The sequence below is a fragment of the Salmo trutta genome, chromosome 13 (genome assembly GCF_901001165.1).
Source record: "Salmo trutta chromosome 13, fSalTru1.1, whole genome shotgun sequence".
NCBI classification, from domain to species: Eukaryota; Metazoa; Chordata; class Actinopteri; order Salmoniformes; family Salmonidae; genus Salmo; species Salmo trutta.
In genome coordinates, this window is record NC_042969.1 from 45,840,863 (window position 1) to 45,867,553 (window position 26,691).

At 41.5% G+C, this 26,691-nt stretch overlaps 1 protein-coding gene across 4 annotated transcripts in view; it reads right to left on the reverse strand.

Annotated features, from left to right (window-relative positions):
• The window catches only part of LOC115205850 (leucine-rich repeat and calponin homology domain-containing protein 3), a 79,535-nt gene that overhangs the window by 29,693 nt on the left and 23,151 nt on the right, over window positions 1-26,691 (reverse strand). For all 4 annotated transcript variants that reach the window (XM_029772230.1, XM_029772228.1, XM_029772227.1 and 1 more), the window contains exons 7-13: window positions 26,591-26,684; window positions 16,574-16,694; window positions 14,494-14,645; window positions 13,823-13,899; window positions 7,367-7,403; window positions 6,949-7,107; window positions 6,614-6,661 (exon numbers count right to left, since the gene is read on the reverse strand). In XM_029772230.1, the coding sequence (XP_029628090.1) occupies window positions 6,614-6,661; window positions 6,949-7,107; window positions 7,367-7,403; window positions 13,823-13,899; window positions 14,494-14,645; window positions 16,574-16,694; window positions 26,591-26,684 (688 nt within the window). The remainder of the gene's footprint in view (window positions 1-6,613; window positions 6,662-6,948; window positions 7,108-7,366; window positions 7,404-13,822; window positions 13,900-14,493; window positions 14,646-16,573; window positions 16,695-26,590; window positions 26,685-26,691) is intronic.

The following is a 26,691-nucleotide window of genomic DNA, read 5'->3' on the forward strand; positions in this document are numbered from 1 at the left end:
GGGATGTGTTTTGTCCCCACTCCTGTACACTAATAGTTGTACTAGTTCCCATCCTGACAGACACCTCGTCAAGTTCGCTGATGACACTGCCTTGATCAGCCTGTTGCATGATGACGAGGAACACCATGGCCCGGTCCTAGATGACTTTGTAGAGTGGTGTGAGGAATCACACTTGGTCCTCAATACCAATAAGACCAAAGAGATGTGCAGACTTCAGGAAGTGTACAATACCTACCTCTGCAACATCTGTCAGAGGTCAGAATATAGAGATTGTAGAGGAATACAAATACCTGGGTGTCCTCTTGGACAATAAGCTTCAGTGGAGTACAAACAGAGACTGTACTTTCTCAAAAAACTTTTAATGTTAATTGTACTATACTGACTCTCTTTTACAAATCTTTCATTGAGAGTATTTTAAGTTTTTTGTATTGTTTGTCGGTTTGGCAATGCCACTGTCAGCCAGAGAAATATGCTGAGAAGGATTATCATCACAGCAAGCAAGGTACTTGGACTCAAAGATCTCATCCAGGCCTGTCTGTTTAAGGTCAGGGCCCTCCGCAAGGCTCACAAAATCATTTTAGACCCAAGCCACCCACTGTTCCCAGACTCTGAACTACTCCCCTCTGGGCGCAGGTACAGGGCACCCCTCGGCAGGAAAAACAGAACTAGACAATCATTTGTGCCAGGTGCGATATCCCTCCTAAATAGCTTGGGCTAATGTTCCTATCCACCCAGTAAGGCCAGCAGGCTAGTCTCTTTTTATTGGTACAGTGGGGGAAAAAAGTATTTGATCCCCTGCTGATTTTGTATGTTTGCCCACTGATAAAGAAAGGATCAGTCTATAATTTTAATGGCAGGTTTATTTGAACAGTGAGAGACAGAATAACAACAAAAATATACAGAAAAACGCATGTCAAAAATGTTATAAATTGATTTGCATTTTAATGAGGGAAATAAGTATTTGATCCCCTCAATCAGAAAGATTTCTGGCTCCCAGGTGTCTTTTATACAGGTAACGAGCTGAGATTAGGAGCACACTCTTAAAGGGAGTGCTCCTAATCTCAGTTTGTTACCTGTATAAAAGACACCTGTCCACAGAAGCAATAAATCAGATTCCAAGACTAAGACTAAAGAGCTCTTCAAGGATGTCGGGGACAAGATTGTACACCTACACAAGGCTGGAATGGGCTACAAGACCATCGCCAAGCAGCTTGGTAAGAAGGTGACAACATTTGGTGCGATTATTCGCAAATGGAAGAAACACAAAAGAACTGTCCATATCCCTCGGCCTGGGGCTCCATGCAAGATCTCACCTCGTGGGGTTGCAATGATCATGAGAACGGTGAGGAATCAGCCCAGAACTACACGGGAGGATCTTGTCAATGATCTCAAGGCAGCTGGGACCATTGTCACCAAGAAAACAATTGGTAACACACTACGCCGTGAAGGACTGAAATCCTGCAGCGCCCGCAAGGTCCCCCTGCTCAAGAATACATACACATGCCCGTCTGAAGTTTGCCAATGAACATCTGAATGATTCAGAGGACAACTGGTGAAAGTGCTGTGGTCAGATGAGACCAAAATGGAGCTCTTTGGCATCAACTCAACTCGCCGTGTTTGGAGGAGGAGGAATGCTGCCTATGACCCCAAGAACACCATCTCCACCGTCAAACATGGAGGTGGAAACATTATGCTTTGGGGGTGTTTTTCTGCTAAGGGGACAGGACAACTTCACCGCATCATTTGACGGGGTCATGTACTGTCAGATCTTGGGTGAGAACCTCCTTCCCTCAGCCAGGGCATTGAAAATGGGTCATGGATGGGTATTCCAGCATGACAATGACCCAAAACACACGGCCAAGGCAACAAAGGAGTAGCTCAAGAAGAAGCACATTAAGGTCCTGGAGTGGCCTAGCCAGTCTCCAGACCTTAATCCCATAGAAAATCTGTGGAGGGAGCTGAAGGTTCGAGTTGCCAAACGTCAGCCTCAAAACCTTAATGACTTGAAGAAGATCTGCAAAGAGGAGTGGGACAAAATCCCTCCTGAGATGTGTGCAAACCTGGTGGCCAACTACAAGAAACGTCTGACCTCTGATTGCCACCAAGTACTAAGTCATGTTTTGCAGAGGGGTCAAATACTTATTCCCCTCATTAAAATGCAAATCATTTTATAACATTTTTGACATGCGTTTTTCTGGATTTTTATTTTGTTATTCTGTCTCTCACTGTTCATATAAACCTACCATTAAAATTATAGACTGATAATTTCTTTGTAAGTGGGCAAACGTACAAAATCAGCAGGATCAAATACTTTTTCCCCCCACTGTATGTAATCATACCAGTGGTGGCAGGTAGCCTAGTGGTTAGAGCGTTGGGCCAGTAACCAAAAGGTTGCTAGATCGAATCCCTGACAAGGTAAAAATCTGTCCTTCTGCCCCTGAACAAGGCAATTAACCCACTGTTCCCCGGTAGGCTGTCATTGAAAATAAGAATTTGTTCTTAACTGACTTGCCTAGTTAAATAAATGTTAAATAAAAACTAAATGAATAAATAAAGCTAACTATTATGAAAGTTGTATTGTCAATTTGTTTTGTATTTAAATGTCACTTTTGTACATGACACTGCAACAATTTCCCCACGGGGACAATAAAGTCAGTAAAGTAATGGGTAGGCTACATGTTGATTTTCTTGTTAAAATATTGGCTTAGATACGTTTCTGTTTTCTCACTTCAGTCTGTAAAATCAGCTGTTAATATTAAATAAATTCTAATAACTACATTACTTCTGTTGTCATTTATCATTAGTGTATTTTTTACTTGTATTGTTGTGTTATGTTGTATGAAAATGTTGTAACAACAATGGAAATAATAATGTGTTTTAAGTGAGAATTAGGCATTGGTCTGAAGCAGAAAGACAATTCACATGAGTACCACAATGCCTACTAAACCAATGCTAAGCAATGTAGCTATCTAACGTTACAGCCCGTACCTTATGCATAGACTCAGTATGCATTGACTCAGTACACTCCCTCTGTCAATGTAATTTTATTTTTGTCATAATCCAAATTTACGCTGACTGGTTAAACAGTGTCAAGTTTGTTTTCAATGTATTCCCGAAAACTTGAAGTCGCCATCCAAGTAAAAAGTAGTCAGGGGTGTGCAGGTGCACCCAGGACAGGTTAAACACCAACATCATTGCTTGCTTAAACAACCTTTGCGCAGTAAAAATAAAACAATTTTCCAGTACACAACTTTGACCTACTACAGTAGCTATGTTGATCTACTGTACTTCAAACAATGTGTATGCAGGTTGCTTAGGATTCAAACCTTCTCAAACAGCCTAATTCATACTCTTAGAGGAGGTGCTTCCACAATAATGTGATTTGCAATACATCTAGGGCTGTGGAGGTTACAGAAATCAGGAATGCAGACAGGCTCTATAGACCTCTATATACAGTGCATTCAGAAAGTACTCAGACCCCTTGACCATTTCCACATTTTGTTACGTTACAGCCTTATTCTAAAATATATATATATATATATATATATTTTATTCACTCAATCTACACACAACACCACATTCTTCTCTACAGATCCTCTCAAGCTCCATCAGGTTGGATGGGGAGCGTTGCTGCACAGCTATTTTCAGGTCTCTCCAGAGATCGGGTTCAAGTCTGGACTCTGGCTGGGCCCCTCAAGGACATTGAGACTTGTCCGGAAGCCACTCCTGTGTTGTCTTGGCTTATTTACATAAATAAGGTATCTGTTTTTTTTTAAAATAAGTGTGCAAAAATGTCTAAAAACCTATTCTCGCTTTGTCATTATGGGGTATTGTGTGTAGATTGATAATGGAAAAAACGTATTTAATCTATTTTAGAATAAGACTAATGTAACAAAATGTGGTAAAAGGCAAGGGGTCTGAATACTTTCCGAATGCACTGTATATGCATATTAGAGCTCATGATTACGCATCGGCCTATATATGAGCCCAAGCCCCCAAAAAATCCTGAATTAAAATGATTGTGCCATTATACAAAATATAGCCTACCGCATATTACACATGGCAGAAAAACATACAAATAAATACTGACTTAAGATATCTTTGGTACATAATTGGTCTGGCCTAAATTAAATAAATTCAGTGTTAGCCTACAATTATAGAGAATTTGTATTTGATTTTGAATAGGCTAGTTATATATATATATATATATTTTAAAAAATCATAATTAATAGGCATTACATTACCATTCGCTATAGAATCTCACCACCGTGCGTTTACCTCCTCTCTCCTTCATTCCTTTCTCCCACGTGCAGAGGGGCTGTCAACCGTTTAAATAAATACGTTTTGTTATGAAAACATGTCACTATCGATGTTCCCGAACAGTTTTCACTTGGTTTCCCAAATTAAGCATACTGTAGCTGCAGGAACAGGGTTGGAGAGGCCATGGCATACAGAGTTTGGGCGGAATATCACCTGTCGATGCGAAATAACTGGGGTAGCCTACCTGACATGACTGAAATGAACCGGCGGAAAAGTGGCAAGCTTTTTTTGTGACTTTCTCAAATCATTAATAGCCTATAGTCACATCATGCAGCCCATATATCTTTTGATTTAAGGCATTCTATGGTTTATATCATTCACAACTAAAGTTGCCAAATAACTATAAATCTAGTGTATAGGACCTGTTTCAAATTATCACTTTTACGCTAAACATAGCCATAGCAACCTATGACGGTGCCACATTGAAAGTGACTGAGCTCTTCAGAAAGGCCATTCTACTGACAATATTTGTCTATGGAGATTGCATGGCTATGTGCTCCATTTCACACAAATGTCAGCAAAGGGTGTGGCTGAAATAGCCAAATCCACTAATTTGAAGGGGTGTCCACATACTTTGCACATATAGTGCATCTTGTCTGCTAAATGAACAAACCTACAGCCTATGGCATGGCTCACAGCCAGATAACATACAGTAGGCCAACTCATGTTCTGTTCTTCTGAAATACATTTTCTTCATATCATAATGTTTCTTTAGACCTGCCTAGAATAAATCATGGATTTATTGTGATGGTGTATATTCAATTGATTTATTAGACTTTTTTTTTTTAAATGTAGATGTTCCAAAGGTGCGCATCAGCGTCTTGTTTGCGTGGATACCTGGAAATGTTAAACGTGTTGATGTTAATTAACAGCAAATTACCGTGAGACAGGCAGCTTTTGCATGACAACCAGCTGACAAGATTTTATGACCGCCACAGCCCTAGATGTGGTACAAATAACATTATTGTGGAAGCACCTCTTAGAGCATCAATTAGACTGTTTAAGAAGGTTTGAATCCTAAGCAACCTGCATACACATTGTTTGAAGTACAATAGACCAACATAGCTACTGTAGTAGGTCAAAGCTGTGTGCATGGGTGGAGCTCATGTGAATTTCCTTTCATTTTCCGCTTAAGACCAATGCCTACATCTCACTTAAAACTTAGTTTTTAATCATATTATAGGCCTAATTCAATTGGGGATTATTCACCACATGGGGAAGTGGAAACTCAAAACACATAAGCTTGGTCGCTAATTCTACATATAACACCTACTGATTATAGCCATGTATTAATATAACAGTAAATGTCCCCCATAAAACTGCAATGAGGCGTAGTGCAGTTGTGATGGCCGATGTGCAATTTCATGTGCTCTGTATTTCAAAGCCATATCAGACATCGTGATTGTAAAACAGTGTGCTTTGAGCTCAATATTAAAAATTACACCTACAGAAAGCTGAGACCCTCCTCTCATTAATATGGACAACTAGATGTTTCCAAGGTAGTTTTTCCACGCAATTGCATTTTGAAATGTTTTACAATCACAAGGGGCCCACACAAGGGGGTAGAACGAGTGTGAAGCTCGCTCATTACAGCAACCGGCCAAAACGAAACAGGCAGGCACAGCAGCAGGCCAGACATTTTTATTATGAATCATGAGAATAATGCACTTTGCTATTTAACAAATTCATGGTTTTATCCACCCCAAAAATAGGACGTTTTGATTGAGGTGACCAGCTAGAATGTGCAGCTCGAACCAGTGCGACCAATAAAAAAATGTAACTGGCACAGCAAAGTTAAAGGGTCGCAAAATGTGACTAAATGGTGGCAGTCTGAAGCCCAGCATTTAGCACAGATTTTTTAGAGTAGGGACAAAAAAAACAACACATTGCTGGGATCGTAGATGTTTTGCCTTCACCCTCAAGAATCAATGATGGTATAACTGGAGAGGGGAGGGAGGGTGAAGGAAGGGACGTGACCACAATAGGAGGAAAAGAGGGATGATGCGTGTGTGTGTGTGTGTGGGGTGAGGTGGAGGGTTAATGGAGGACAATTGAAAGGGGGATGAGATAGAATGCATGGGAGGAATGGACACAGGGAGGAATGGACACCAGACATGACTGCTGAAGACAATGCGTGGTCATGTTTACAGAGAGCCCCTGTGAAATTGTATTAAATCCTAGTTATACCTTGAACCTTTCATGCCAACACACATTAACTCACCATGGAGAAAACTTCAGAGACGGAAAACAAAGTCGAAGAGGAAAGAGAGAAGAGAACAGTGTGTGGACTCACCTCGTTCTCTGTGGGACTCAGCTTGGTAGGGCTTTGATATGCTTTGTGCTGTAGAAACCGAGAAGAGTCTCAGTAACACAGAGCTCTCCAAAAGTCTAAATGTTTTTTTAAGCTCACTACTCAAGCTACTTGGATTTGAGATCAGATAATGAAGCGCTAGAGAATGTCACTTTCAATTGAGGTCATTCATATTTATCTTTAACATTTTAAAAACATGAAGACTACTATAGATACATACACACCATGTGTCAGCACTCTATCGTCAACTCACCACACAGTGATACAAGAGCAAGACATAAATCAACAGAATAAAAATGAATAGTAGTCGGAGGAACCTTGACGTAGGTCATGACGGCGTCCCGCTGCACTGATCGCGACTTCTGCCTCTCCTCCTCGTACCGCAGGGCGGCCAACTGGGCCATCCTCCGCACACGCTCCACGCCCCCACCCGGCAACCCACACGGACCCGGACCAACCCTGGCCACTGACCCTCTCTGAACACAGGGAGAGAGGGAGGGGGGAGAGAGAGGAAGAGGGAGGAAACAAAACAAAGAGAGGAGAGAAAGGAAGGAAGATAGCAGAGGGAAACAGAAAGACGGTGAGGAGGCGGCATGAGGAAGAGAGGAGAGGAGTTGAAAAAAGGCGGTATCGACATTTAGACTCAATAAATCACGTTTTAAACCATGAAAGTAATTGACGTAGTAATAATCAGTATTGGAAGCTGTACACAGCATTTAGACACACTTGGGTTACCTGATTAGAGGCAGAAGAGGCTGGATCATGTGCAGTCCTGAGGGAGGGGGGTAGGAGACAGACAGATGGGGGAAGGGGGGGGTTAGATGTGTAATCTAACTCAACACAGATTAGATATCTTTATTTAGACTGGAGATTTTATGGTCTGCTGGGCACAGTAATTTCTTGAGTCCAAAAACATTTGTGAAAAACTGAACAGAGACATGACAACACAGACTAAGAATCTGCCAAAGAGCTGGATTGAGTTATACGTCATATACAGCACTGTTATAGGCAATATTCCTTCAAAACATTTTCGGCACTGACTGAGCAAATTTCAGGTCTGGTGAGCGCAAACTTGAACTTGTGAAAATTCTGTGCAACTTCCAGTACGCATTTACTGTGAACACTGAAGCTGTACCCACTTTAAGTTACAGTTTTAACATTGCCCATGTACAGCGCCTTGCAAAAGTATTCACCCCCTTGTAATTTTTCCTATTTTGTTGCATTACAACCTGTAATTTAAATGGAATTTTATTTGGATTTCATGTAAATGGACACACAAAATAGTCCAAATTGGTGAAGTGGAATGAAAAAAATTGAAAAGTGGTATGTGCATATGTATTCACCCCCTTTGCTATGAAGCCTCTAAATAAGATCTGGTGCAACCAATTACTTTCAGCAGTCAAATAATTACTTAAATTAAGTCCATCTGTGAGCAATCTAAGAGTCACGTGATCTGTCACATGATCTCAGTATATATACACACACCTGTTCTGAAAGGCCCCAGAGTCTGCAACACCACTAAGCCACTAAGGAGCACCACCAAACAAGCAGCACCATGAAGACCAAGGAGCACTCCAAACATGTCAGGGACAAAGTTGTGGAGAAGTACAGATCAAGGTTGGGTTATAAAAAAACAGAGCACCATTAAATCCATTTTTAAAAATAGAAAGAATATGGCACCACAACAAAGCTGCCAAGAGGGCCGCCCACCAAAACTCACAGAACAGGCAAGGAGGACATTAATCAGAGAGGCAAACAAAGAGACCAAAGATAACCCTGAAGAAGCAGCAAAGCTTCACAGCGGAGATTGAAGTATCTGTCCATAGGACCACTTTAAGCTGTACACTCCACAGAGCTGGGCTTTACAGAAGAGTGGCCAGAAAAAAGCCATTGCTTTAAGAAAAAAATAAGCAAACACGTTTGATGTTTGCCAAAAGGCATGTGGGAGACTCCCCAAACAAATGAAAGAAGGTACTCTGGTTAGATTAGACTAAAATTGAGCTTTTTGGCCATCAAGGAAAACACTGTCTGGCGCAAACCCAACACCTCTCATCACCCCAAGAACTACATCCCCACAGTGAAGCATGGTTGTGGCAGCTTCATGCTGTGGGTATGTTTTTCCATCGGCAGGGACGGGAAAACTGGTCAGAATTGAAGGAATGATGGATGGAGCTAAATGCAGGGAAATTCTTGAGGGAAACCTGTTTCAGTCTTCCAGAGATTTGAGACTGGGACGGAGGTTCACCTTCCAGCAGGACAATGACCCTAAGCATGCTGATAAATCAACACTCGAGTGGTTTAAGGGGAAACATTTAAATGTCTTGGAATGGCCTAGTCAAAGCCCAGACCACAATCCAATTGAGTATCTGTGGTATGACTTACACGATTGCTGTATACAAGCAGAACCCATCCAACTTGAAGGAGCTCGAGCAGTTTTGCCTTGAAGAATCCCAGTGGCTAGATGTGCCAAGCTTATAGAGACATACCCCAAGAGACTTGTAACTAATTGCTGCAAAAGGTGGCTCTACAAAGTATTGACTTTGCGGTGGTGAATAGTTTAGCACGCTCAAGTTCAGTTTATTTTGTCTTATTTCTTGTTTGTTCCACAATGAAAAAATATTTTGCATCTTCAAAGTGGTAGGCATGTTGTGTAAATCAAATGATACAACCCCCCCCCAAAATCCATTTGAATTACAGGTTATAAGCTAACAAATTAGGAAAAATGCCAGTAGGCTACTGTGGCTATTTGATCATAATGTAGGCCTACCAGAGTGGCCTACTATCAAAAACAATGGAGACAATGCATCCCATAACATTTCAGCATGGAAATAGCTGTTCTATCATTCAGCCTACAGTAGAAGCCAAAGTGTGATGATTCAATATAGGCCTACATTCCATGAGAATGGAAAATAAAACACAGGGCTTGACATTAATCTGTTTATCCACTTGGTAAACAGACGAGGTGACTTACAATGTTGTTTCATGCAAGAAACCACCTTACAAAATAAAATGCTTTATTATTTCCATACCATTATCACAGAGAATCGGACAAATTATGCTAACCTCTGCCTATTGACTATTTTAAGACAAAAAAAGCTCTTTACCTGACTCGCTTTTCAAAGATGTCTAGAAATATACAAGTTTTGTACTCTTGTTGGAAGCAATCACTCCCCTATGGCTGATTACAAATGATCTATAACTGGGCTAATAACTCACTAACTAGCAGGACATAAACATAATGTGCACACGTGGCTACATGCAGCTCTCGCTTTGATCTCAAAACAAGCGCATCGACTCACGACCGCTCATGCTGTAAACACGGTCCAGTTCAAAGTAAATGGCACAGATCCATAAATGGCAATGGTCTATTCGCATAAATACCTAATGCAGCTCTGATTGTTTTTGCCACACCAGTCTGTGTAAAGTACGGGTTGAGAAGAGTATGCCAACACAATAAAATCCTACTCCGATGCTTTCTGCCTACAACAAAATGTCTTGCATGGTTTATTCTGTTTCGGTACGTTGCGTTGATTCGATCACAATTGCCACAGTAAAGGGAAACGTTGATAGTGTTAACAGGGAAAACTCTACAACAGTGGTCAACAACATTTTCTGAGTCAAGATCACTGAGTCAAAATGCAAGCAGAGATCCACCGCTCAGATTCTTTTTTGCATGACTTAAAAAGCGTAAGCATACGCAACATTAACCAATTAAAAACAGTTCTGTAGCAATGAGGTTTGTAAAGTAAACTAATGGCCCAATACATTATCACTGCATATTATCTTTGCTTGAATTTCCCTGGCAATGAATGCATTCCTGTTCGGGGTAAATGTTTTAAAATTATATTTCAAAATTTAAGGTAGGCTATATGATGACACCGTGAAGCCCTTGTGAAGCCCAAGTGAGTGAGCATACATTTAAATAATAATTTGCTTTTTATTTTCCTGGGCTGATGATGCCTGCATCTGATGGTCAGTCTCAGCGGAGGGAGAGAGCAGCAGACTGAAGGGTCCGTCTCTCAACATCCCTCCGCTCTCCCTTTCCTCCACTGACACTGACCAAAAAGGGACACCGTCTTCCAGCTGATGGCGAAACTCGAGACGCACCACATTATTTCTGCCTCATGCACAAATTCATGTTGTTACTCCTATGAACAGAGAAAGTGAAATATTCCTCAATATTATAAAAGACCCAACGCAAGTTTATAGATACACTTTCCTACTCATTAGAAATGAGTGGAAATAGGAAGAAAGTGGATTTTATGGCTTATAAAAGTGTTGAATACAAAGTGTTGACAATGCTGAAAAATAACAAACATGAACTCACTCAGAAAAACAGCAGCTCTTTGCTGTATTCGTTGAGTCTCTCTCTAGTCATGGTTTTAAACATTTTGAAATCTCACAGTATCAACTTTGCTGTAGCTTTCTTTTATGCTTTACTGCAGACACGGTCATCTGAGCCATCCGATTGGCCAGCGGTAGGCCTATAGTGCACTTGGCTTGCTCTCCGGGCCCACCGGGAAGGCAGAGATTGTAATGTCAGACACATGAAATGGATCAAAATGGCAACAGTTTGCCTACACGGCGCGTAGGGCAGCTGAATCAGGTGCACCTATCCGGACAACCCGTGACAAAAAATAAATATGAACACTGACGAATAAAACAAAAATAATCTTCCAATGGTATTGAGTAGTGCACCACATCAGTCACTGGCTTCATCAATAAGTGCATTAATGACATCGTCCCCACAGTGACTGTACGTACATACCCAACCAGAAGCCATGGATTACAGGCAGCATCCGCACTGAGCTAAAGGATAGAGTTACTGCTTTCAAGGAGCGGGACTCTAATCAAGAAGCTTATAAGAAATCCCGCTATGCCCTCCGACGAGCGATCAAACAGGCAAAGCATCAATACAGGACTAAGATTGAATTGTACTACACCGGCTCCGACGCTCGTCGCATGTGGCAGAGCTTGCAAACTATTACAGACTACAAAGTCTGAGCTGCCCAGTGACACAAGCCTACTAGACGAGCTAAATTACTTCTACAGAGGTTCCTCCTTTAGAAGTCGCTTCATACAGCAGCACACCTGCAGCATGTTATTCAATTGTCAGAAATATTTTCTGTTAATGCAAGTTAGTGCTAGTTTTACCACCAGAGGGCATCTTTGAGAAGCATTTGAAAGTCTACCATGTTGGCATTACAAGAGAATTTAAAACCTTTTTTGTAATAACATAGTATATGGGATTGATTTTAAGAAATTTGGCTTAATTAATTCAATTAATATTATGGTGTTTCTATTCTGAGAAAAAAGAAAAAGAAAACCCTCAGGGTTTCCGTTAGGATGGAATGGAAAATATGGCGCTATACAACGTGACGGTCAGGAGTGGGCTACAGCAAAAGAGGATTGGAGGACTCTAAAGTGTTTACCTTCATTAGACAACTTTGTTCCAATATTCCTGTAAATCAGTGATATTTATTGCCATAGTAATTCGTTATAGATCCATAACTAAATCAACATCTGCATTTTGAAATAGTATTTATCATTATTTTATTTAACGAAGCATAAAGATGCTGATGAAGAAATACAGTACTGTACAGTATATGCTTTTACATTTGGATAATAAAGCATTTAGAAGATAGAAGCCGCCTGCATTTGTTTATTAGGCTACTGTGCAGTCTGACAAGTAAACATGGGAAAGTGCCTAATTCCTAACATAAGGGAGAGCAGGCCATGTCCAGTCTCACTCGGTGACCTCAAGTACTCATTAACTCTTTCTTTAATGCTTTTTCGGGTTGCATCAGTCATGGACAGAAACTTCTGAGACACAGTATTAATGATGAACACCCGGAGGTTCACTGGTAAGCCACATTTGCCTCGGGATCCATCCCAGTTGGTATTCTGTGCCCACTTGTGGTATCTCTCTTCGGTTACACATCCTTGGAATAGCAGAACAGCATAACGGCCAGGACAGCCCTTGCTGTGCCTGGTGAGCAGTTGGTCAATTTCTGTTGTCAGAAGAGGAATGGAAATGTCAGGGTGCCAAGTATGTTGACTCTGCCTGTCGGAGGTGGAGTTCCAGGGCTCACAGGTGTGCCTGGCATGGATTGTGACTCCATCTCGTTCCTCGCCCTCTTCAACACGTCATTCTCCGCCTGGCTCTGGACCAATGTATATTTCTATTATTGTACCTAATGTTGGCCGTTAGGATGAATGTTTGTTTTTGTGGAGCAGGTTGAGATCACATCACCAACAAACTATCACGCTCCAAACACACCAAGACAGTCGTGAAGAGGGCACTACAAAGCCTATTCCCTCTCAGGAGACTGAAAAGATTTGTCATGGGTCCTCAGATCCTCAAAACGTTCAACAGCTGCACCATCGAGAGCATCCTGACTGGTTGCATCACTGCCTGGTATGGCAACTGCTCGGCCTCTGACCGCAAGGCACTACAGAGGGTAGTGCATACAGTCCAGTACATCACTGGGGCCAAGCTTCCTGCCATCCAGAACCTCTATACCAGGTGGTGTCAGAGGAAGGCCCTAAAAATGGTCAAAGACTCCAGCCACCCTAGTCATATACTGTTCTCTCTGCTACCACACAGCAAGCGGTACCGGAGCGCCAAGTCTAGGACCAAAAGGCTTCTTAACAGCTTCTACCCCCAAGCCATAAGACTCCTGAAGAGCTAATCAAATGGCTACCCAGACTATTTGCATTGTCCCCCCCCCCCCCCCCTTCTATACTGCTGCTATTATGTTTATTATCTATGCATAGTCACTTTAACTCTACCTATATATACATACATATTACCTTAATTACCTCAACTAACCAGTGCCCCCTGTACCGGTACCTGTGTATAACCTCGCTACTGTTATTTTACTTCTGCTCTTTAATTATGTTATTTTTTACTTATCTATTTATTACATAACACTTATTTTTCTTAAAACTGCATTGTTGGTTAAGGGCTTGTAAGTAAGCATTTCACTGTAAGGTCTACACCTGTTGTATTCAGTGCATGTGACATAACATTTTGATCTGAAGTTCAAATCTCGTGCTTCTCTCTGTGGGCTGATATTTCTACGCGGCAGTCTTGGGAGTACTGTTTGTGTGCGCAGCTTAGAGGGAACATTGGTTATAGGTCAAGTTACTAGATAGATAGGTAGGATGTGTGTGTGTAGGTCTTCCTACCTGTTCTGCAGAGAATTGTGTCGCCTCGGGTCATCTGTCCTCAAGTCTCTGGAAGAGTTGGACTTGACTGGAGAGCCCTACAAAGAGACAGTCATCAACACCACCAGCCACGATCTCGCCCTTACACCACAAACACACCAGGGGTGGGTTCAGTTCGGTTCAACATTTGCTATGTTGCGTGAAGATTTGCACTGAATGACACGATTCCCCCAAATGGTGCAAACCATTGTTCAACAGCCTTTGAGGTACGTTTGCTCCCGTTTGGGGAGTGTGGCGAAGTGCGGTCTAATCAATATGGATGTGACCATTTCAAATTGCAAAACTCAAGGAGCACACCATACACAATCGCTTACTGGGCCACCATAATCAGGTTCTTCAACTGGTCATTCAGAACAGTAGTTTCTGTTGAATTAAATGTTGCATACTGTTCTGTCGTGATGAACGCACCCCCAGCCTTCTACATACAGTCCTGTGCACACTGGCCAGTCGTACACACACACGCACTCATGAACACAGTTGGCGGAGCATGGAGCTTGTATGGGTGTGAGTGATCCCCACTGGGGCCACGCGTACAAAATATATGCACGCATGACTAACTCCCTTTGGATAAAAGTGTCTGCTGAATGGCATATCTATTTTATATCACACACACGCAAATACATGCAACACACCTCTCTGGTGACGCGGCGCTCAATGTAAGCCATGAACTGGGAACTGAGGCTGATGGTTTCTGCTACTTCTCCTCTCCTACCCTCCTCCTCTTCCTCCTCCTCCTCTCCTGTACAACTGTCTATAAAGTCGATCTGCTCCAGCTCTGCCTCTACTACTCACAGACAGATAGACAGACAAGACAGAAAGGCAGATTACACACAAGTTCATAGTAAAAAGAAGCAAGATGTAGAATATACACTGAACAAAAATATAAATGCAACAATAAAGATTTGAGTTACAGTTCATCAGTCAATTGAAATAAATTCATTAGGCCCTGATCTGTGGATTTCACGACTGGGAAGGCAGATATGAATCTGTTGGTCACAGATACCTTAAAAAAAAAAAAGTCAGTATCTGGTGTGACCACCATTTCCCCCATGCAGTGCGATACATCTCCTTCGCATAGAGTTGATCAAGCTGTTGATTGTGTCCTGTGGAATGTTGTCCCACTCCTCTTCAATGGCTGTGAGAAGATGCTGGATATTGGCAGGAACTGGAACATGCTGTCGTACACGTCAATCCAGAGCATCCCAAACATGCTCAACGGGTGACATGTCTGGTGAGTATACATTCCATGGAAGAACTGGGACATTTTCAGTTTCCAGGAATTGTGTACAGATACTTGCAACATGTGGCCATGCATTATCATGCTGAGGTGATGGCGGCGGATGAATGGCATGAACGGGCCTCAGGATTTCGTCATGGTATCTCTGTGCATTCAAATGGCCATCGATAAAATGCAATTGTGTTCGTTGTCCATAGCTTATGACTACCCATACCATAACCCCACCGCCACCTTCGGGCACTCTATTCACAACGTTGACATCAGCAAACAGCTCGCCCACACGACGCCATACACATATGCCACGCTGTCTGCCATCTGCCCGGTACAGTTGAAACCGGGATTCATCCATGAAGAGCACACTTCTCCAGCATGCCAGTGGCCATCGTAGGTGAGCATTTGCCCACCGAAGTCAGTTACAACGCCGAACTGCAGTCAGGTCAAGACCCTGGTGAGGATGACGAGCACGCAGATGAGCTTCCCCCTGAGACGGTTTCTGAAGAAATACCTTTGCGCAAACTCACAGTTTCATCAGCTGTCCGAGTGTCTGGTCTCAGACGATCCCGCAGGTGAAGAAGCCGGATGTGGAGGTCCGGGGCTGGTGTGGTTACACATGGTCTGCGGTTTTGAGGCCGGTGGGACGTACTGCCAAATTCTTTAAAACGACATTTATGGTGGAGAAATGATCTTGCAATAGCTCTGGTGGACATTCCTGCAGTCAGCATGCCAATTTCACACTCCCGCAACACTGGACATCTGTGGCATCTAAATCTACATATTTTAGTGTTGCCCTTTATTGTCCCCAGCACAAGTTGCACCTGTGTAACAATCATGCTGTTTAATCAGCTTCTTGATATGCCAGAGCTGTCAGGTAGATTGATTATCTTGGCAAAGGAGAAATGCTCACGAACAGGGAAGTAAATACATTTGTGCACAAAATTGGAGAAATAAGCTTTTTTTGCATAAGGAAAATTCCTGGGATTTTATTTCAGCTCATGGAACATGGGACCAACACTTTGCATGTTGCATTTATATTTTTGTTCAGTGTATATTTCCACAGATGTAGAACCTAATCCAGACCCGTTTTGTGCTAACATTCCACTCCTTTTTTACATTTATTTTACCTTTATTTAACTAGGCAAGTCAGTTAAGAACAAATTCTTATTTTCAATGATGGCCTAGGAACAGTGGGTTAACTGCCTTGTTCCGGGGCAGACCAACAGATTTTTACCTTGTCAGCTCAAGGCTTCGATCTTGTAACCTTTCGGTTACTAGTCCAACGCTCTAACCACTAGGCTACCTGCCGCCTTTTACGCTGTGTCAAATGCCAAACAGTCTGGCATGACAAGGAGTCTCAGGGAGTGAAATGCTAACACAAACAGACTGGTACCCAGGCTAGAATACAATTGAGTAAAACTATAAATACAGTACATGACACTACAGTTCACACACACAAACAGACATGCGTTGATTCTCACATGTGCCATTGGTCACAGAATGGGAGCCAGTTGTCCTGTGCTCCTCCCTTTCCCTCCGCTGTCTCTGTTCTTTAGTTATCTCTGCCACACGCAGTGGCAGGTCTGACAACTCATCTGTGGGCTGTAGGTACACAAGGGATGAAAGAGAAAATAGTTAGGAGAGAAAGAAACACATGGAGAGATGTGTGAGTGAAATATGGCACTACCTTGCAATCATAGAACCTGTGCGATTGCCCTTTATTGATATTAGGGATGTCCCCGACTAACAAAAATCGTGGTCGACCGAAAGTCTTCTGTTCTTTCGACTAAACATTTTTAAACGTGTATTTTTTCAAACATAGACACACCCTATGTCTTTTAATAAAACAAACTATACAGTGGTTCTTCCTTTAAAAAGTTGTGTCACACTGCAGCATAGCTTGCAGGATGCTCCGGTATGGTAGAGCATGTTCCAGTACATGACGTCATAGTATTATACTGTCAGCCATTGTTGCCATTAATACTGTTAACGCTCATTGAAACGACCAGAGGGCATCTTTGAGGGAGTTTTTATGAAGCTTGCTTACGTTCCTAGATAATCCTACAGAGGTCCATGCAGGTCAGACGTTTTGATTTCTATACCCTATCTGAAAGAGCATAACAAGTTAATTAATTTTGTTGACATGAAGCAACCATAGCTTCAGCTACTATAGCACAGAGAAATACATCTTAAAACATGCCATTCTGTTCTTTTGAAACAAATTGTCTTAGTATCATGTACATTTTTATGACCTTCCTATATTAGACTGGCGGCTATTGGTAGGCTACTCGTTGAGTCCAAACTATTCTACTGCATACCGCACAGCAGACCTTCATGGAGCTTTGAGGATGAAATGCTCACTAAGTTTTTGTCTTTTATGATATTTCTCTTAATGTAGGCCTACTGCTAGAGTGTAAAATACACATATTTGAGTAAATTCAGGGCCAGGTGGGTTCAAGATATTTATTGAAATGACACGGAGCTGTAGGACTAAGAGACATGGTTTTATTTTTTTATTTTTCCTTTATTTAACTAGGCAAGTCAGTTAAGAACAAATGCTTATTTTACAATGACGGCCTAGGAACAGTGGATTAACTGCCTTGTTCAGGGGCAGAATAACAGATTTTCACCTTGTCAGCTCAGGGATTCGATCTTGTAACCGTTCGCCAACGTCTGGCCCATGTATACATGATACATCGCTCTGATATAGTATGGAGATCGTTTGCACATTGGCAAGATGTCGCCAAGACGTCGGCATTAGATCTCATTTGCCCTTCAGTGGCTGTTTGGATGATGCATGTCAAAACTGCTAAATTATACTGTCAATATTTTAAAAAACAATATGATTCACATTTTAGTCATTTAACAGTTGCGACTTAGTGAGTGAATACATTTTTTGTACTTTTTCACCCCCCTTGGGAATCGAACCCACAACCATGGCGTTGCAAGTGCCATGGTCAACCAACTGAACTTCATCGGAATTTCCTAAACTATTAGTGATTTTGTTTGTGGGGAAAATGAAGAGGGAAGATTCAAGGTAACGTCAAGTTTATTAAGCTATTGCTATACCATCAAGCTCTTAAAAGAACTCCAGCAGAGAAAAGAATGTGCAAAACTGTCAAGGCAAAGGGTGGCTACTTTGAAGAATCTCAAATATAAAATAGATTTTAATTTGTTGAACACTGTTTTGGTTACTACATGATTCCATATGTGTTATTACATAGTTTTGATGTCTTCACTGTTATTCTACAATGTAGAAAAAAGTAAAAATCAAGAAAAACCCTGGAATGAGTAAGTGTGTCCTAACTTTTGACTGGTACTGTATACAAGATATACACAGAGTGCCATGGGAAAGTATTCAGATCCATTTACTTTTTACAAATTTTGCTACATTACAACCTTATTCTAAAACGGATTAAATGAAAAAATATCCTCAGCAATCTACACACAATACCCCATAATGACAAAGGGAAAACAGGTTTTTAGAAATGCTTGCAAATTTATTTAAAAAAAAGTGAAATACCTTATTTACATTAGTATTCAGACCCTTTGCTATGAGACTTGAAATTGAGCTCAGGTGCATCCTGTTTCCCTTGATCATCCTTGAGATGTTTCTACAACTTGATTGAAGTCCACCTGTGGCAAATTAAATTAATTGGACATGATTTGGAAAGGCACACACCTGTCAATATAAGGTCCCACAGTTGACAGTGCATGTCAGAGCAAAAACCAAGCCATAAGGTCGAAGGAATTGTCTGTAGAGCTCCGAGACAGGACTGTGTCGAGGCATAGATCTGGGGAAGGGTACTAAAACATTTCTGCAGCATTGAAGGTTCCCAAGAACACAGTGACCTCCATCAATCTGAACTGGAATAAGTTTGGAACCACCAAGACTCTTTCTAGAGGTGGCCGCCTGGCCAAACTGAGCAATCAGGGGAGAATGGCCTTGTTCAGGGAGGTGACCAAGAACCCGATGGTCACTCCGACAGAGCTCTAGAATTCCTCTGTGGAGATGGGAGAACCTTCCAGAAGGACAACCATCTCTGCAGCACTCCACCAATCAGGCCGTTATGGTAGAGTGGCCAGACGGAAGCAACTCCTCAGTAAAAGGCACATAACAGCCCGCTTGGAGTTTGCCAAAAGGCATCTAAAGACTCTCAGACCTTGAGAAACAAGATTATCTGGTCTGATGAACCCAAGATTGAACTTTTTGGCCTGAATGCCAACAGTCACATTTGGAGGAAACCTGGCACCATCCCTACAGTGAAGCAAGGTGGTAACAGCATCATGCTGTTGGGATGTTTTTCAGCGGCAGGGTCTGGGAGACTAATCACGATCGAGAGAAAGATGAACAGAGCAAAGTACATGGAGATCCTAGATGAAAACCTGCTCCAGAACGCTCAGGACCTCAAGCTGGGGCAAAGGTTCACCTTCCAACAGGACAACACAACAGAGCACACAGCCAAGACAACACAGGAGTGGCTTCTGGACAAGTCCCTGAATGTCCTTGATTGGCCCAGCCGGAGCCTGGACTTAAACCTGATAGAGGTTTTAAGAGAGACCTGAAAATGGCTGTGCAGCGACGCTCCCCATTCAAGTTTTGCATTTGACTTTATTCGGGATCCCCATTAGCTGTTGCCAAGGCTACTCTTCCTGAGGTCCAAATACATCAGGCATATAACACAAAATACTACATCACATAACATTATTACACCACACTAAATATCTACAATACAAAATGTATAATACCACCATACAACAATATTACAACGTACATTTACATTTAAGTCATTTAGCAGACGCTCTTATCCAGAGCGACTTACAAATTGGTGCATTCACCTTATGTGTAGAGCATGTGTGTGTTTATACAGATCGCGTTGTTCCATAAGGTGTAGTTTTAACTGTTTTTTAATCTGATTTTACTGCTTGCATGAGTTACTTGATGTGGAAAAGAATTCCATGTAGTCATGTCTCTGTGTAGTACTGTGCGTTTCCTGGAGCATGTTCTGAACTTGGGGATTGTGAAGAGACCTCTGGTGACATGTTCTGTGGGGTATGCATGGGTGTCTGAGCTGTGTGCTAGTAGTTTAAACAGACAGCTCGGTATATTCTGCTTCAACACTTCTTACAAAAACAAGTAATGATGAAGTCAATCTCTTCCACTTTGAGCCAGGAGAGATTGACATGCATGTCATTGATGTTAGCTCCCCATGTACATTTAAGCGCTAGCCATGTTGCTCTTTTCTGGACCAACTGTAATTTGCCAAAAGTATGTCCCTCTTTGTGGCACTTGACCATATGTCTGGTCCAGGTGTGACAAAGCTAGGGCCTGTAGGACTTGTTTTGTTGATGCAATGTCAAGAAAACAAAGCAGTGCTTTATTACGGACATACCTCTCACCATCTTAGCTACCGTTGCATCAATATGTTTTGACCATGACAGTTTACAATCCAGGGTTACTCCATGCAGTTTAGCCACCTCAACTTGCTCAATTGCCACATTATTCAATTGTTGAGGTTTCTGGTTTAGTGAATGGTTTGTCACAAATACAATACTTTTTGAAATATTTAGTACTAGCTTATTAATTGCCACCCATTCTAAAACTGACTGCAGCTCTTTGTTAAGTGTGGCAGTGGTAGCTGATGTGTTAAATGTTGAGACATCAGCATAGACACACAGGCTTTACTCAGTGCCATCATTGTAAGGCCCTAGTTATGTTCTTGCATTGACAAAGTCAGTTCTTAAGATTATTATTTATTTAATGTGATTAGTTATTCATTTACATCTGTCCCTTATATTAAAGCGGAACTGACAGCGTTTTAACTACATTGCAGATATAAAAACAGACAATCACAATATCAGTCAAAAATATAAAATCCCCAGTTTATGCTACAAAACCAACTTTAGAAGAGGTCCTAAAATATAACCTATTTGACTAGACGTTCCCTGACGTACACTAAGGCATTGTTTGCAGAACAGCAGAAAAAGCTGTTGCGCAGCAACTCACTGCCTTCCTGAAGACAAACAATGTATACGAAACGCTTCAGTCTGGTTTTAGACCCCATCATAGCACTGAGACTGCACTTGTGAAGGTGGTAAATTACCTTTTAATGACGTCAGACCGAGGCTCTGCATCTGTCCTCGTGCTCCTAGATCTTAGTGCCGCTTTTGATACCATCGATCACCACATTATTTTGGAGAGATTGGAAACCCAAATTGGTCTACATGGACAAGTTCTGGCCTGGTTTAGATCTTATCTGTCGGAAAGATATCAGTTTGTCTCTGAATGGTTTGTCCTCTGACAAATCAATTGTAAATTTCGGTGTTCCTCAAGGTTCCGTTTTAGGACCACTATTGTTTTCACTATATATTTTACCTCTTGGGGATGTCATTCGAAAACATAATGTTAAATTTCACTGCTATGCGGACGACACACAGCTGTACATTTCAATAAAACATGGTGAAGCCCCAAAATTGCCCTCGCTAGAAGCCTGTGTTTCAGACATAAGGAAGTGGATGGCTGCAAACTTTCTACTTTTAAACTCGGACAAAACAGAGATGCTTGTTCTAGGTCCCAAGAAACAAAGAGATCTTCTGTTGAATCTGACAATTAATCTGGATGGTTGTACAGTCGTCTCAAATAAAACTGTGAAGGACCTCGGCGTTACTCTGGACCCTGATCTCTCTTTTGAAGAACATATCAAGACTGTTTCAAGGACAGCTTTTTTCCATCTACGTAACATTGCAAAAATCAGAAACTTTCTGTTCAAAAATGACGCAGAAAAATTAATCCATGCTTTTGTTACTTCTAGGCTGGACTACTGCAATGCTCTACTTTCCGGCTACCCGGATAAAGCACTAAACAAACTTCAGTTAGTGCTAAATACGGCTGCTAGAATCATGACTAGAACCAAAAAATGTGATCATATTACTCCAGTGCTAGCCTCCCTACACCGGCTTCCTGTTAAGGCAAGGGCTGATTTCAAGGTTTTACTGCTAACCTACAAAGCATTACATGGGCTTGCTCCTACCTATCTTTCCGATTTGGTCCTGCCGTACATACCTACACGTACGCTACGGTCACAAGACGCAGGCCTCCTAATTGTCCCTAGAATTTCTAACAAACGGCTGGAGGTAGGACTTTCTCCTATAGAGCTCAATTTTTATGGAATGGTCTGCCTACCCATGTGAGAGACGCAGACTCAGTTTCAACCTTTGCTGAAGACTTATCTCTTCAGTAGGTCCTATGATTAAGTATAGTCTGGCCCAGGAGTGTGAAGGTGAACGGAAAGGCTGGAGCAACGAACCGCCCTTGCTGTCTCTGCCTCGCCGGTTCCCCTCTTTCCACTGCGATTCTCTGCCTCTAACCCTATTACAGGGGCTGAGTCACTGACTTACTGGTGTTCTTCCATGCCGTCCATGGGAGGGGTGCGTCACTTGAGTGGGTTGAGTCACTGACGTGGTCTTCCTGCCTGGGTTGGCGCCCCCCCCCCTTGGGTTGTGCCATGGCGGAGATCTTTGTGGGCTATACTCGGCCTTGTCTTCGGACGGTAAGTTGGTGGTTGTAGACATCCCTCTAGTGGTGTGGGGGCTGTGCTTTGTGGGTGGGGTTATATCCTGCCTGTTTGGCCCTGTCCGGGGGTATCATCGGATGGGCCCACAGTGTCTTCTGATCCCTCCTGTCTCAGCCTCTATGCTGCAGTAGTTTATGTGTCGGGGGGCTAGGGTCAGTCTGTTACATCTGGAGTATTCTCTTGTCTTATCCGGTGTCCTGTGTGAATTTAAATATGCTCTCTCTAATTCTCTCTCTCTCTTTCTTTCTTTCTCTCTCTCGGAGGACCTGAGCCCTCGGACCATGCCTCGGGACTACCTGGCATGATGACTCCTTGCTGTCCCCAGTCCACCTGGCCATGCTGCTGCTCCAGTTTCAACTGTTCTGCCTGCGGCTGCCCTCGACAACTACTATTATTATTATTTGACCATGCTGGTCATTTATGAACATTTTAACATCTTGACCATGTTCTGTTATAATATCCACCCGGCACAGCCAGAAGAGGACTGGCCACCCCTCATAGCCTGGTTCCTCTCTAGATTTCTTCCTAGGTTTTTGGCCTTTCTAGGGAGTTTTTCCTAGCCACCGTGCTTCTTTCACATGCATTGCTTGTTGTTTGGGGTTTTAGGCTGGGTTTCTGTACAGCACTTTGAGATTTCAGCTGATGTACGAAGGGCTATATAAAAATAAATGTGATTTGATGTATGCAGTTCAATGCATGATTAATATAATTCACCAATACATTTCTTGGTTGTCCAAAAAAATATTGCTATCAGGTTGTAAATCACAGCTGTCCTGGTACATTGTTTGCTGCCTCCATTCTGGATGCACTGTTTCAGGTTCAATGACTCAATATTTTGACAAAAACGCACGCATGTAACTAAGGCTGGGAATGACTAGTAAGGGCAATGATCACAAGTCAGTCATAACGTGGCTAATAGGCTTGCGTATCTATTCATGTAGCAAGCTAATAACACAGAGCCTAATGATAAATACACTACATATACACAAACAGTATGTGGACACCCTTTCAAATTAGAGTTTGGCTATTTCAGCCAGACTTGTTGCACAACCATGCAATCTCCATAGTCAAACATTGCCAGTAGAACGGCCTTACTGAAGAGCTCAGTGACTTTCAACGTGGCACCGTTATAGGATGCCATCTTTCCAACAAGTCAGTTGGTCAAATTTCTACCCTGCTAGAGCTGCCCGGGTCAACTGTAAGTGCTGTTATTGTGAAGTGGAAGAGTATAGGAGCAACAACGGCTCAGCCGCGAAGTGGTAGGCCACGCAAGCTCATAGAACGGGACCACCGAGTGCTGAAGTGCGTAAAAATCCCTACCGAGTCCCTGCAGTGGCTGCTCCTTTAAAAGTTGTATCATACAGCAGCACACCTTGCGGGCTGCTGCAGCATTCTGTGGCACGTTATTTAATTGTCAGACATTTTTTATGTTAACGTAAGTTAGTGCTAGTTTGACCACCAGAGGGCATCTTTGAGAAGCATTTGATAGTCTTCCATCAAATACAGACATACATACATACATACATACATACATACATACATACATACATACATACATACATACATACGTTCACTTCTACATGTTATACATGCATTACCAGATCATTTAAAACCTTTTTTTGTAATAACATAGTACATGGGATTGATTAAGAAATTTGGCTTAATTAATTTGATTAATATTATGGTGTTTGTATTCCGAGAAACACGAAAAACTAAACCCTCAGGGTTTCTGTTAAGATGGAATGGAAAATATTGCGCTGTACAACATGACGGTCAGAAGTAGGCTCAGTATAAGAGGATTGGAGGATTCTAAGTTAATATCTAAGGGGCATAACATTTCCACACCCTAATTGTAGTGTAACCAACAATCATTTCGCCTATGGCAGGACTACAGTATATCTAAAAATATTTTTTTCAATAACTCTCTGCCAAAAATTATATTTAGAGGATTAGAGGATTGTAAATTAATATCTAAGGGGCATTTTCCATTAGGATCTGTGAGTATATCTGAGAATATCTAATGGGCTTTTATATAATTCTAAATAATTAATAATAATCACTTTCGTTTTCATTTAACCAAGAGTGAGCGAGAAAAGGCAATACTTGAACATGGTGTGAGACATTCTCACTAATTTGTAAATAAAGCCAGTTTGTTATTTAAAATTATTTATTTCTGGAGAAATCTAACTTGATTATTTAACAGACATCACTTGCTTATATTCAGTCAGCACATATATCTTAAGAATATCATGGAATATAATTGAACATTTTTGTTTCTCCATGCTTGTCTCTGAGCAGCGCGAAACGTTGCTGAAATAGACATCTACAGATTATTTCGTTTTCCAAAAAACAACAGTGAGCGATTGTAATCTGAATAAAGGCCAAAACATAGCCCTGCTAATAGCCATAATGACGCTGTACAACGTGGCCATGTGTTTGAAAGAGTATTTTCCAGTAAGCAACAATTTGTTTGCATTCATGAGAAAATTTTGTTCCAATATTTCTGTAATTGACTGATATTTATTCCCATAGTAATTCGTTATGGATCCTGTAAACACACAGTCCAGTTCAAAGTGAATGATGGCAGGCCTTTGTGGCAACTGGCTTGTTTGCATAAAGGCCTACTGTAGCTCTGATTGGCTATGGCGCACCGGTCTGCGTAGACTCCGCTCCTGTACGAGATAAAATGTTTTTATCTACTGCAGTGTCTATAAATTGTCAAAACGCAGAGCTGCATTCACACTCTATAATGCTATATAGAATTTTCACAAATGCCTTAGAATACGTAATTACCAAACATTCTAAGAATTACTGAAAACGTTAATATTTAAGTGATCGCTAGTCAGGAAAAAAATGCATAAAGTATCATTCTTCCTGGGAGTGTATATGAACAGATTTCTTTTTTTCCATGTTGCTAAAATGCTATCAGTTACACTTTAAGGTCAACCCTGCTACGTGAACTGAATTCTCATTTTAATATGGTGAAACTACTCAATTTAAAATAATTTTTTCTCAAGAAAAATTGAACATAATATTCAAATCATAGTGTAAAAGCAGGTGAGCTGGTTCTACTCTTTTTGACAATTTTCAGATTTTTTTTTGTGGTAGAAAACTGAGCGCGTCAAGCATTACACATCAACCCTGTTACCCATAGAACGATAGGATGGAAACGTTAACAATTTACATTTTTATGTGAAGCTTGCATTTAAATTGTCTCTCCCTGTTGCAGACAATAAGCTTCCATTCCCCCTCTCACAAGGGGATTTATGGATGATTTAAGATGAAAAAATTTATCCTGTTAAATTCAACATGTTACTTTAATGGAACTTAATACTGTACTTTTTATTTAAGTATGTGAAATGATATACAGACCAGTCAAAAGTTTGGACACACCCACTCATTCAAAGGTTTTTCTTTATTTTTACTATTTTCTACATTGTAGAATAATAGTGAAGACATCAAACCTATGAAATAACACATATGGAATCATGTAGTTAATGAAAAGAAGCCAAGTGCTCAGCATATGTGGGAACTTCTTCAAGAATGTTGGAAAAGCATTCCCCATGAAGCTGGTTAAGAGAATGCCAAAAGTGTGCCAAGCTGTCATCAAAGCAAAGGGTGGCTACTTTGAAGAATCTCAAATAGAAAAATGTAGAAAAATGTAAAGAATAATACAAACCCTGGAATATGTAGGTGTCCAAAATTTTGACAGGCGCTATATTTACATTTTTTTTTACTTAGTTACACTACTCAAAATATACTCTTTCGTGAAATGACGCAACAATTACTAGGAGGACCCAGAGTTATTTGAGATCTTACCTCAGTACCTGACCATCTTGTGTGTGTGTGTGTGTGTGTGTGTGTGTGTGTGTGTGTGTGTGTGTGTGTGTGTGTGTGTGTGTGTGTGGTGTGTGTGCGTCTCACCTCGTTGCCTGACCATCTCTTGTCTCCACTGTCCACACTGTTGAAGCCAGAGTCCAGCGCTCCGTACGGCCGGCCAGGGTACAGCTCCTCGACACTAAGAG